This window comes from Notolepis coatsorum (genome assembly GCF_963971535.1).
Source record: "Notolepis coatsorum genome assembly, chromosome: 1".
Lineage (NCBI taxonomy): Eukaryota > Metazoa > Chordata > Actinopteri > Aulopiformes > Paralepididae > Notolepis > Notolepis coatsorum.
Window position 1 is genome coordinate 283438098 of NC_140165.1, and position 13605 is coordinate 283451702.

Sequence of the window (13605 nt, forward strand, 5' to 3'; positions counted from 1 at the left end):
ATAATATACAATACACAATACTATGCAGTGTACTAATGTACAGTACTATCTAGTGCAAAGCAGAAATGGGATGAGGTACAATTTTAGGTACAATTTACAGTAAGGTGTACGAGTTGTAGTGCAATCCTTCATCCATAAATATAAAGTGTGGGGAGTGGGTGCTACAGTGTGTTTGTTTAAAGTGGGTGTGTGCTATAAGTGTGTGGAGTGGGTGCTACAGTGTGTTTGTTTAAAGTGAGTGTGTGCGTGTGGATGTGTGTGCTATGTGCGTTTGGTGGTTGTTGTTGTGTAGTGTTCATTCATTGTTCGTTTAGCAGCCTGATGGCCTGGGGATAGAAGCTTCTTCTGAGTCTTTCTGTGCTCGCCTTGAGACTCCTGTATCGCTTGCCTGACCGCAGCAGTTCAAAGAGGCAGTTGTTCGGGTGACTGGAGTCCTTAATGATTCTCTTAGCCTTGCCCTTGCAACGCTTGTAGTAAATGTTCTGGAGGGTGGGGAGCCCCCCTCCAATTGTGCGTTCGGCTGAACGTGTCACTCTTTGTAGTCTGCTTTGGTCTTGTGCAGTGCTATTCCCAAACCAGGAGGTGATGTTGCCGGTCAAGATGCTCTCTATTGTACATGAGTAGAAGTTCTTAAGGATCTTCTGGCTGACTTGGAACTTCCTTAGGCGCCTGAGGAAGTAGAGGCGTTGTCGTGCCTTCTTCACAACACTGTTAATGTGTGTGGGTGTGGTCCATGTCAAGTCCTCGGATATGTAGGCTCCGAGGTACTTAAAGCTGTTGACTCTCTCAACCGGTGCCCCGTCGATGCTGAGGGGGCTGTAGTCCTTGACCCCCGACCTCCTGAAGTCCACAATCATCTCCTTTGTTTTGCTGACGTTCAGGGAGAGGCTGTTTTCCTGGCACCATCCCGCCAGGACCTTGACCTCTTCCAGGTAGGCCCTCTCGTCGTTGGCAGAGATCAGGCCCACCACCACTGTGTCGTCAGCAAATTTGACGATTGTATTGCTACTCCGCTGAGCCACACAGTCGTGTGTGTACAGGGAGTAGAGGAGGGGACTCAGAACACAGCCCTGGGGGGCCCCTATGTTGAGGGTGATGGATGAGGAGGTGCAGTTGCCTGCTCTCACCACCTGGGGTCTGCCAGTCAGGAAGTCCAAGACCCACTGGCAGAGGTCATAGCCCAAGCCCAGGTCCCTGAGCTTGGCTATGAGTATGGAGGGGACTATGGTATTGAATGCCGAGCTGTAGTCGATGAATAGCATTCTCACATAGTTCCCCTGCCTCTTGTCCAGGTGTGATGCTGCTGTGTGCAGCACATGGGATATGGCGGTAATTGCTTCTTCTGAATGGAGGGTAGTTGCTTCTTCTGAATGGGGGGGTAGTTGCTTCTTCTGAATATGGCTATTTGCTTCTTCTGAATGGGGGTAGTTGCTTCTTCTGAATATGGCTATTTGCTTCTGAATGGGGGGTAGTTGCTTCTTCTGAATAGGGCTATTTGCTTCTACGGAATGGGGGGTAGTTGCTTCTTCTGAATAGGGCTATTTGCTTCTTCTGAATGGGGGGTAGTTGCTTCTTCGAAAGGCGGGTAGTTGCTTCTTCTGAATGGGGGTTAGTTGCTTCTGAATGGGGGGGGTGTTTGCTTCTTCTGAATGGGGGGTAGTTGCTTCTTCTGAATGGGGGTAGTTGCTTCTTCTGAATGGGGGTAGTTGCTTCGTCTGAATGGGGGGTAGTTGCTTCTTCTGAATGGGGTAGTTGCTTCTTCTGAATGGGGGGTAGTTGCTTCGTCTGAATGGGGGTAGTTGCTTCTTCTGAACGGTGGGTAGTTGCTTCCTAACGGGGGTAGTTGCTTCTTCTGAATGGGGGGGTATTTGCTTCTTCTGAATGAGGGGTAGTTGCTTCTTCTGAATGGGGGGTAGTTACTTCTTCTGAATGGGGGGTAGTTGCTTCTTCTGAATGGGGGGTAGTTGCTTCTTCTGAATGGGGGGGTAGTTGCTTCTTCTGAACGGCGGGTAGTTTCTTCCTAATGGGGGTAGTTGCTTCTGAATGGGGGGTATTTGCTTCTTCTGAATGGGGGGTAGTTGCTTCTTCTGAATGGGGGGTAGTTGCTTCTTCTGAATAGGGGGTAGTTGCTTCTTCTGAAAGGCAGGTAGTTGCTTCCTAACGGGGGTAGTTGCTTCTTCTGAATGGGGGGGTAGTTGCTTCTTCTGAACGGGGGGTAGTTGCTTCTTCTGAATAGGGGGTAGTTACTTCTTCTGAATGAGGGGTAGTTGCTTCTTCTGAATGGGGGGTAGTTGCTTCTTCTGAATGAGGGGTAGTTGCTTCTTCTGAATGGGGGGTAGTTGCTTCTTCTGAATGGGGGGTAGTTGCGTCTTCTGAATGGGGGGGTAGTTGCTTCTTCTGAACGGCGGGTAGTTTCTTCCTAACAGGGGTAATTGCTTCTTCTGAATGGGGGGTAGTTGCTTCTTCTGAATGGGGGGTAGTTGCTTCTTCTGAACGGGGGGTAGTTGCTTCTTCTGAACGGGGTGTAGTTGCTTCTTCTGAACGGGGGGTAGTTGCTTCTTCTGAATGGGGGGTAGTTGCTTCTGAATGGGGGGTAGTTGCTTCTTCTGAATGGGGGGTAGTTGCTTCTTCTGAATGGGGGGTAGTTGCTTCTTCTGAATGGGGGGTAGTTGCTTCTTCAAAATGGGGGGTAGTTGCTTCTTCTGAATGGGGGGTAGTTGCTTCTTCTGAATGGGGGGGTAGTTGCTTCTTCTGAATGGATAAAAGCGTCAGCTAAATGACAATGTAAAATGTAAATGTGATGTTTACAGGTTAAATGAAATATCTGACAACCAACCAATCAGTACATTCTAGCCTCCTACAGCCACACGCTATAGCATACCTGCACAGGATGGGGGAGGTCTAGCTTAGTGCCTAGTGAAGAAAAATAAAGCTAAATGCCAAGGTATCCCCATGACTTGTCATTTTCTTCTGGTACAATAACTTTTGATTCACCTCCCCCTGGTGGTCTCCTCCCTTCCAGGACAAAAAACCGGGCCTCAAGCTGGAGTTGGACGGGGCCAAGAACCAGGCCAGGAGGCGCTCCATGGGCAACATCAAGTTCATCGGCGAGCTGTTCAAGCTGAAGATGCTGACGGAGGTCATCATGCATGACTGCATCGTGAAGCTGCTGAAGAACCACGACGAGGAGTCGCTCGAGTGCCTGTGCAGACTGCTGTCTACCATCGGCAAGGACCTGGACTTCGAGAAAGCCAAGGTATCCTGCATCAACGGCTGGTCAAAATATCTCATATTTGTCTTATGTTATGACAATATTTGACGTGTTTGGTCCAGTGCAAATTATTGTGGTTTTGATAAAACATTTTGTAATGTAATTGTAAAAATGGTCAGTTTTATGACGTTTTCATCCACAAATAATTTCTCAACACATTCCGTGCCATGCCTCTTCCGGGAATGCATTGCCTCATGCCACCCATTAACACTTTGAATGCCAGCCACACGTTTTGTCGTTAGTTCATGCCGACCGCTGAGTGCCGCCAACCAGGGTTTCCGTTGTCCGGTAATTACCGGTATTTGACCGGCAAAATCTGTTGAAGTCCGACATATTTAATCTCTCCGGTCATAATGTCCGGTGAAAATAATTCCCTCTAAGCACAATTTCATTATTTGAATTGTATTAATATAGGCAAAAATTAAATAGCCTATGCGATGAACGAAACAATCATTACATTTGTTTCATCGTTGCTTCACCAAGCAGGTCTAATAATGACAACGCTGTTGTCAGCGGGAGCTTGCTGCTGCTAGATTTGCGAGAAGCATGCAGCTGCAGACCCACAGAACCCACCAGCTTTGCCGGCACAGTGCAGTACTCCAATTCAGCCATTGGCAATTCAGCTGTTGGGTGGGGCGCGCTGCTGAGCGGTCCCCAGACCGGACCTAAAAACACTGCTGCTCTGCGGGTCTGCAGCTGCATGCTTCTCGCAAATCTAGCAGCAGCAAAGCTCCGCTGTTATTAGACCTGCTTGGTGAAGCAACGCTGAAACAAATGTAATGATTGTTTCGTTCATCGCATAGGCTATTTAATTTTAGCCTATTTTAATACAATTCAAATAATCAAATTGTGCTTAGAGGGAATTATTTTCACCGGACATTATGACCAGCACAAAGTCGTTGGGAGGTGGAGATATACATCACGCAAACCCACGATAATGTTGCCGTCTCTCTGCCAAATTTCTCAGTTCTTCGCTTGATATAATTAATACAAATGTCCAATATAACGGAATTCGTTATCTCATAAAAATTTGATTATAACAGACTGTTTATTAATGTCTGGCAGACTGCCCACCGACACCTCAAGTCGGCAGCAGCACAAAGTCTCGAGGGACTTATTTTATTTGGAATATATTAATGACTGTATATACGCAAAAGTAGCCTAGTTTTAAGTTAAAATATTATAAATGTCTTGAGGATGTCATTCTTTATATAGGCCTATCAATTGTTTTTAAGCTCAATAAACTCTGACCGGAATTGATCCCATTTGACACTCAGACCGGCAAAAAAAATTCTAACGGAAACCCTGCCGCCAACGCTATATAGCGTTTGTTTGTCGTATTTCTTTTTATTGGCGATTTGAATTCATATTTCATCAATTGAGCCTCAGGTTAGTGTTGCAGACTCTCTCTGAGCTCAATTGGGAAGATACCGCCCCCTTTCGTCTCTCCCTGTGTAACTGCACCCCATTACTTTAGACTGATGGGGGCGGGGGGGCCAGTTTCCTCATTTTACTTTTCCGTCAAGCCAACTAAAGAATCCATTGTGATCGCCGGCCCGGAAAACGCGTGGATTATGCATTTACAGTACCCAATGCGATCGATATTTGGAATGGCGATCAGGAATTGGAATAATCTTTTTGTATAACATCTGATCTGAGGTAAGGAATTTATTTTACCAGTCTTAGGATAATCAGAGCTGTTTTCACAGAGATATCAGCGTTTGTCCTGTGTGTGTGTGTGTGTGTGTGTGTGTGCGCGCGATCAGGAAATGAGAAAATACATTTTTCAGCCCGCTTCTATAGCGTGCATAAGTACACATATACTATCGATAATCTAGCGTTTATTTGAAAAAGATTCATAAATAGGCTGAAAAATGTCAACGTTTTTGTGTATTCCAGAATATTCCAGTAAATGCCGTTTATCACAGAATCTTTATATTTTTCCTTGAAAACAAGGGCTTTTCTAAATGCTATAAAACGGAAATGAAGCGATTAAAAAAAACAATCCGTTTCGACAATGTTGACTGCAAACAAGTCATTGATAAGCGACGGGCAGATTAGACACATAGCCATAATTTAATACAGATTATACGTTCACAACGCTATCATTGAAGTGGGTGGTGGCATTTAACGGGGTTTTATCACGTTAAGCTCCGGCATTGAAAGTGTTAAACTAGGGATGCCCCGATCAAATTTTTTGCCACCGATACCTATAGTCTATGAGCCATATCGGCCGATACACTGCCGCTACCCATCGTTTTTGGTTTTATAAAAAAAAAATATATATATATATATATATATTATATAATTATACTTGTAGTTGTATTATCTGCGAGACATCGCCACCACGCAACAAGTCAAAATGCTCGCTATCTGCAAACAGCTCCACTGTCTGTGTGTATACTCTGCTTTGGTCAAATCACATTCAGCATGCCCTCAGCGTCCCCAGTCAGAGCGATAGTTCAACTTATGAAGTTATGAAGCATGATAGCTGCAAAAACGAATAATGTAAATTATGTTATAAGACATTGATATCAGGAGCTATCTGTAGCTACTGCTAGCCGGCTAGATAACGTTAAGACAACGCCTCAGTGAACTATTTAGTTTACTGGGTCATTTCGTTTAAACAGTGAGCTAACGTAAGCTAACGTTAGCTACCTAGCTAACAGAGGTATCATGCACTCGACTATTGCTGGAGCATTTGTTGATATCAGGAGCTATCAGTAGCTAGCCAGCTAGATAACGTTAGACAATGCCTCATGTATTAAACTAAAAGTGAATAGTTGACTGGGTCATTTTGTTTAAACAGTAACGTTAGCTAGGTAGCTAACGTTAGCTCACAGAGGTTGCATGCACTAGAGTAGACTATTGCCGGAGCCTCTGTTGACATGGGTCTGGGAGGAGGAGGGGGAGGGGCAGTGCGCTGCAGCAGCAGCTGTGTGCCTGAGAGAGAAGTCAGCGAGTGAGAACTCCGCTGAGAATTGGATCATGTTTTTCGATAGGTTTTCACGATCGGCGAAAATAAAGCATTATCGGAATTCACCGATCTCATATTTATACTGAATATCGGCCGATACCGATCGCTGGCTGATCGATTGGGGCATCCCTACATTAAACCAATGTAATCGGTCACCTTGTTTGTAGAGCTATAACCATATTCTATATTATAGCTATGGATACAGTACTATAGTCATTTGACACTGGGTTTCTTCCTGTCAAGATGCAAAAAAAGAAAAAAAAATCCATCCATTCACCCGTGTTATACCGTGGTGAATATAAGTATGGTTTGAGCGGTCTAGCGTAATTCATGAAATGCTGAGTTATAGCCCTACACGTCGATTACATTGTAGACGCTTGCGTTCCTTGCCTGAACCCGCTATTGTTCCGGATTCAAATCTACAATATATGTATTACCGGTATGTTCATTATTCGATCGTCAGTAACGGCATTCGCATTGAACACTAAAAACAGTTATCAGCCCGATCGCTATGAAAGCATTGCAGGATCAAGCTAGAATTGACGTGAAATCGCCCTTACCTTTGGCCGGGAGTAATCCAAAAAGAATATTCCAATTTCTTGATCGCCATCTGGTAGATCCAATGCCCATTTGCTCGACGGCATAAACGACCATAACATACAGATCAGGCATAGTTGACGGGCTTCAATGTAACCGGCAGAACTGTGCGCCTCCCCGAGAATAAAAAATGAAATCCGAGACCTCGGGTCATCCCACAGCCCAGCATACAATGTTAGAAATGGTGCTCGATACCGCCGCCTGTTAGGATGCGGCCGGTACTCCACCTTCGGATTCCCACTATGCATTTTTCAGGCAACACACGGCTCCCTGAGATTGAATAGGGTATTAAAATTGGGGAAAAAAGGAAGGAAAAACGATCCAGAAACGTGTTAACGCGTGATTGGCACTCAACGGTCGGGCGTCAGAAACGTGTAAATCAGTGATTGGCACTGGAAGTGTTAATAATGCTGGAAATATCACTAACAAATAAAAAAAAAAATTACTGATTGACTGGTATTATAAAAATTAGGGATGTCCGATATTATCGGCCGACCGATATTATCGGCCGATATCGGCAGTAAAATGTGATATCGGAAAATATCGGTATCGGTTTAAAAAAAGAAAAAAACAATAACAATATTTGTTATATATATATCCAGTGAAATTATTAGTTACCTGAAATTATTCAGTTTTTTGGGGGGGGGGGAAACCCTGCATATATCGGTATCGGTTGATATCGGTATCGGAAATTAAGAGTTGGACAATATCGGAATATCGGTATCGGTAAAAAAGCCAATATCGAGCATCCCTAATAAAAATACATACTGTACCGTTGCATGGATTCATGACACTATTCCTTAATATTCATAATATCAATTATATGTCAAATCTTTACCAAATCTGTGTGATCGTGAATCCACTGTTTTATTTTATTTGATTTATGGAAAATTGCAAGACAAAAGAATCCAAAGTATGACAAAGTGCGAACACTTAATTCCATCATGGTCCCAAATATGTTTAAAAACAAACATATAACATGTAATCACTAAATAATCACTTATATTCGCTATGTGCCAATGACCTACACCTGGGTACCACCATTGGTCACCTACCTCCCATGGCTAAGCGCTAATATTGTCTGTGAGCCATGTTTTGACCCTCCTTTTAAAAAGAGGATGGCTAGCTATGCTCTTTATTTGCGGCGGCAGCCTATTTGCCTCTCCGCTGGACTTATTAGCGCACTTGCCCAGGTTTGTTTTATACCTGGGCAGGCACAGGTCTGTTAGGCTGGCCCTGGTGTGGTGACTGTGACCTTCTCCATCCCTCTTAACCCTTTTTTCGCCAATAACGTCATACGACGGGTTTCAAGTTCATGCGAATTCTGCCAATAACGTCGTACGACGTGTTTCAAGTTCATATTTTCGCCATGGTATTCATATTTCACCCACGGAGTCTTGGCTCATGCTGTAGGACTCAGCACAACTCTGCAACACTTCAATACTGCCACCTTGTGGCTGATCGGCGAGTTGCCAAACCGGAAATGCCTGTTGCAGCTCGGTCCGTCCCCTAATTCCGTCTGGCCACTCGTTTATCGTCCCGGGAATCCATACACACACCGTGGATATGGATCCGTTGCCATAACTCAATAATCCACATGATTTGGGCGTATATTAGTATTATACAAACCGGAACTGGATCGCCTCGATCCACATCACATAACTGGGATCTGTTTGCTCCACTCTCATCGCCCAACGCTACGAGGAAGCTGACGTGAGTTTCAGCGTTTTTGTTTATCATTTTCGATACAAACTGCTCTGATCAATATATCACCCATACTACATGAAGCATCTAACGACGATCACGTAATTATAAATGACCCCCCCCCCCCCCTCCGTTCACCCGCGCATGATCAGTCATACATCAGTTGACATTTTTAATATAGCGTCGATCGGTATCAAACTGCATTTGATGATCTAATATATGCATTTGTGCCTATATCTCACGTTCTGGGAAATACTGCAGAAAACGATAAAAACATATTTATACTCTAGACCAGGGGTTCCCAAAGTCGGGGTCGCGACCCACAGGAGGGTCACGAGCCGCCACGGGGGGGGGGGTCGCCAGATGATTTTTATTTTTTTTTGCTGTCAGGCCACTGAACTTAGAAGCAGGCCAGGACAGTGTTTCTAGTTGCAGCAGCGCAATAGTTAGATAACCTAAGTGGGGAACAACCAGGAGATCACTGCAACTCACACAAGTTGGAGAACTATCTCTCTCTCTCTATAATAATAATGGATTGGGTCTCTCTCTTGCTCTCACACACACACACAAAAGGAGCCGCATGTGATTGGTGGAGGCGGGACCCTTACAAAAAACTGTTGTTGCTAATCATTGACACATGCTAGCCTGTAATAATCTCCCCCAGAAAAATCTACTTTGCATTTTATATATTGCAAATATATGCCATCACACACACTGGCATTTAAAGGGTTAGAATTATAAAATTAATATGTGGTGCTATGATCAGGACTGAAGTTGAATAAAAGATTGTATTATTTTCAATCTGACATTACAAAAAAACTGAAAATCCATCAAAATCAGTGTTGCTAATCAATCATACATATGCTAGCCCCCAAGTCCGGCCCTGGTTAAAAGCCTCCAATGCTTATTAGTGTGTGTGCGTTTGAACGTGTGCATGTTTCAACCATACATTTCCATTTATTAACCCATCTTTCGCCAATGACTGATTCAGACGTCATTCCTCGCCATGCTTAATCTGCCAATGACGGATTACGACGTCATCGAGATCGATATTTCAAAAATCTGTCATGCAGGGAGCGAAATTAACTTTTTGACTCACCGGCCAGTGGCGGGTAGATGGGAAGAATCTACCCGCCAAGCATATTTCTTACCTGCCAACTTTTCTTTGATAAAAATCTTTTATTATTATTTTATATAAAATTTTTTTTTAAATAAAATATATATATTATATAATCATACTTGTGATTGTGTTATCTGCGAGACATCGCCACCTCGCTGTCTGCAAACAGCTCCACTGTCTGTGTGTATACTCGAGTGGCCTCCAGCTCCAGCAAGGATTCTCCGGGGGTGCAGCTGGACCCTAAACGCTACATTCAGCATGCAAAAGGATTCTCCTGAGCTACAGCTGGACCCTATTCAGCAGCCCTCACTCATGCGATGTAAACCAGGGACTCGAATACGCATGTTGTTGTTGTAGGACATTGATGCCAGGAGCTATCTGTAGCTACTGCTGGATGGCGTTGGGACAACGCCTCAGTGAACTATTTAGTTTACTGCGACATTTCGTAGTGACTAGTTACCTAGCCAACGGAGGTATTATGCACTGGACTATTGCTGGAGGATTTGTTGATGTCTGGAGCTATCAGTAGCTAGCCGGCTGGATAACGTTACACAATGCCTCATGTATTAAACTAAGTGAATAGTTGACTGGGTCATTTTGTAACGGTAGCTAACGTTATCTCACGAAGGTCTCACACTGACTAGACTAACGTCACGGTGACTCGGAGGCAATAGCCTCTGTTTACATGCAGGCATACAGAAACAGGTGGGGAGGGGGTAGCAGCAGCAGTGCGCGCTTCATGTCTGTGCTGAGACAGCGAGTGAGAACTCCGCTAAAGAATTGGATCATGATTTTCGGTTTTCACATGACTATTTGATTGCCCGCCACACGGCGCTCAGACGTCTCAGTGGGAGGCGCCAAACGTAAAAACTGAGCGCAAATGGCGGGTGGCGCTCTCTAGTTTCGGTCCCTGCTGTCATGGCATTCATATTTCACCGACGGATCATTGACGGGTGCTGGGGATCTCCACTCAACTCTCCAACGGTTCAATATCGCCACCTGGTGGCCGATCGCCAAACCGGAAGTGGGGCCGGAAGTGCTTGGTGTCCCCCCTATTCCGTCCGCCACTCGCGATCGCTCGCGGGACTCCATCTTGACACACTGGATAATCGATCGGTTGCCATAACTCAATAAACAACGTTATTTGGACGTATATATTATTATACAACCCGGAAATGGTTAGTCTAGAATAGATCAACATCCCATAATAGCGATCTTTCTGCTCCACGCTGATCACCCAACGGTCAGAGGAAGCTGCGGTGATGGTGTTTGATTATTATTATCCATACAAATTGCTATGATCAACATATCACCCATACTACATGATTCATTTAACGTCGGTTATTGCATTATAAACAACCCCCCCCCCCAGATGATGAGTCATGACGTTTAGGACCTTGTACAATTGAATTTTTTTATCTGACGTCAATCGCTAGCAAACTGCATTTGATGATGTAATATTATGCATAAATGGCTATATCTCACGTTCTATGAATTACTGCAGAAAACGATAACATATTTATACTCTAGACAGTATTTTTATATGAATGTGTGAATGATAAAGTAAAACGTTCCTACACCCTGAACAATAGCTAATCGATGTTGAATGGGCCATAGTAATGTCAATTTAGCAATACAATTTAAAAAGTTATAGCCCTGCAAAGTAGGTGAACATATCCATAGACTTACAGTGCTGGCAGAGATCAACCAGCGATGGATATAAGCGTGGCAGAGAATGGGTTAAAGTGGTCTGCCAAGTACCCTGGAGCCCTACCGTGGTACACATTATGGACCACCCTGAGCTGGAACTGAATCAACCTGGCCTCTAGGGGGAGCCATCCTAGCTGCCGGAACGGTTGCCTTCCTACATGGTCCCTGGGGCCCAGGGTTCGAAATTAAGGGGGGCTTGGGGCAAAATGCCCTTGAAAATTTACCAAATGCCCTCAAATCAGTTAAGGGGGGCAAGAAAAGCCCCCGACACTTTGCACAGATGTTTAGCCCTTAGTATGCACTAGGGATGGGCATTTTAAAGAAAAATCCAGATAGATTGATCGCATGCTATACTCAAGTGATCGTGTATTACTCGAAAAGAGGGGGAAAAAAACGTTTAAAAAAATAAATAAAAAAAGTAATATTTTATCTTTATTTGATTTTTTTTCACGTATATATGTTTAAGGAAACCAACAAACAGTTATAATCGTACACATACATGTGAACAAATATGTAAAAAAAAAATATATATATATAATTGTTTTTCAAAAAGATTATTAATAATTTCGATTTTTCTTTTTTTTTCGGTTTTTCTCATAGCTACGAGTAACGATTATTCACGGCCATCCCTAGTATGCACATGCACAGTATAATATGCATGTAATAAATAGTTTGTTAATAAACTCCGTTACTTGAACAATTTTCACTGTGCTCCTAAATTTCTTTGTGTACTACTAAATTTTTATTTAGATTATTATTATTTTTTATCTACTTTTTCTCCCCATTTAAAATTTTTCTCCCATCCCAATTTTGTATTATCCAATTCTACCCTCCCCGGTCTCGAACGTTGTTAGACCATGCCTCCCACTGGTCTGCCTTTTTTTTCCCTTTTTTTTTAGGAGCACATGTGCTCCTTGGGGAAAAGGTTAGCGTAGAGTCCTATATATGGAGACATTAACATTACATTATCAAACATAGGGACGAAGACTGTAAAAAAAAGTGTCGACAATGTTTTATAATCTTTATGTTAATTTATCATAAAAATTCGGTGCCCCCGAAATACAAAAGAAAGCCCCCGAAAATCAATTAAGGGGGGCAAAAAAAGCCCTGGGAATTTTATTTTTTATTTCTAACCCTGCTGGGGCCCAAACCTAGTACTACCATGACCAGTTTGTTCTGTGAGATCTGGAGTTTGTCCTTCGGTGCTTTAGTTAGGCCCTCGTACCAGGAACACATTGCGTAATCAAAGCAACAGGAAACCAATGAATTAGCCAGCAGTGTCCAATAGTTGGTTTTTTCTTGGTAAAAATCTGCTTCTCCCAATCACCTTGCCCATTATGCTGAGAGCCATACTCTCTCCCCCCTTAGGCTTCTGTCTAGGAGGTAGCCGAGGTATCTGACTGAAGATTTGGCTAATAAGTGCTGGCCGCCAAGGTCTATGCTAGGCAATTTGAGCCTGCGCAACCTAGGTTGAGATCCAAACACTATATATTCCGTTTTTGGTGTGTGAAGAGATAGTTTGTTGTCAATGAGCCAGTCCCTGATCCTATAGGGAGGTGTAGTCTGACGTCACTGGTTGTTCCACCCGTATAGGGATTTATCATTGGGAAAATGGATTATCGGCTATTGTAACAATTCTGCCGCATGGAAATTGAAAAGCTTTCCATTATTGCAAAATTAGTTCCCTTCTATCACTAACATTATTGTTTAAGCATTTTTGGTTGAAACAAAATTTGGCGATTTTTTTTTATGATTAATTGCGAATATCTTCATGTTGATTGTGGATGAATAAGCACAGAAAGGTACACCATGCAAATGTTAATGCTTTATTTGTTTTAAACGAGACTATTTAGAAATGGGGAAATACATTGCGTTGGACAGAACACGAAAAACGGCAATGACGTAACCACTACACCTCCCTATTGAACTCATCTCTAAGAATGTCCTGCAGCTTAGACTCGTCCTTGTGTGAGGCTAAGATGGCAGAACATCTGCATATAAATATTCTTGTTAATGTAAATTAAAAATAATAGCGGTTTTATAAGCTTCTCAATAACTATTAATACCTTAAAATGAATATCGATGGCAAAAATGTATACATTAGTCATTTCTATAATTTTTTAATACCAACCCTAACATTCACACACACACACGCACAGTAAATGGCCACACAGATAGACGTGTCGTCATATGGGAACAGTACAGGAAGACTAGTTGCTTTGGAGG

General features: G+C 43.3%; 1 protein-coding gene across 1 annotated transcript in view; it reads left to right on the top strand.

Moving 5' to 3' along the window:
• The window catches only part of eif4g1b (eukaryotic translation initiation factor 4 gamma, 1b), a 153324-nt gene that overhangs the window by 109279 nt on the left and 30440 nt on the right, over positions 1 to 13605 (top strand). Inside the window, exon 18 of the mRNA XM_084319380.1 lies at positions 3023 to 3256. Within this exon, the coding sequence (XP_084175506.1) occupies positions 3023 to 3256 (234 nt within the window). The remainder of the gene's footprint in view (positions 1 to 3022; positions 3257 to 13605) is intronic.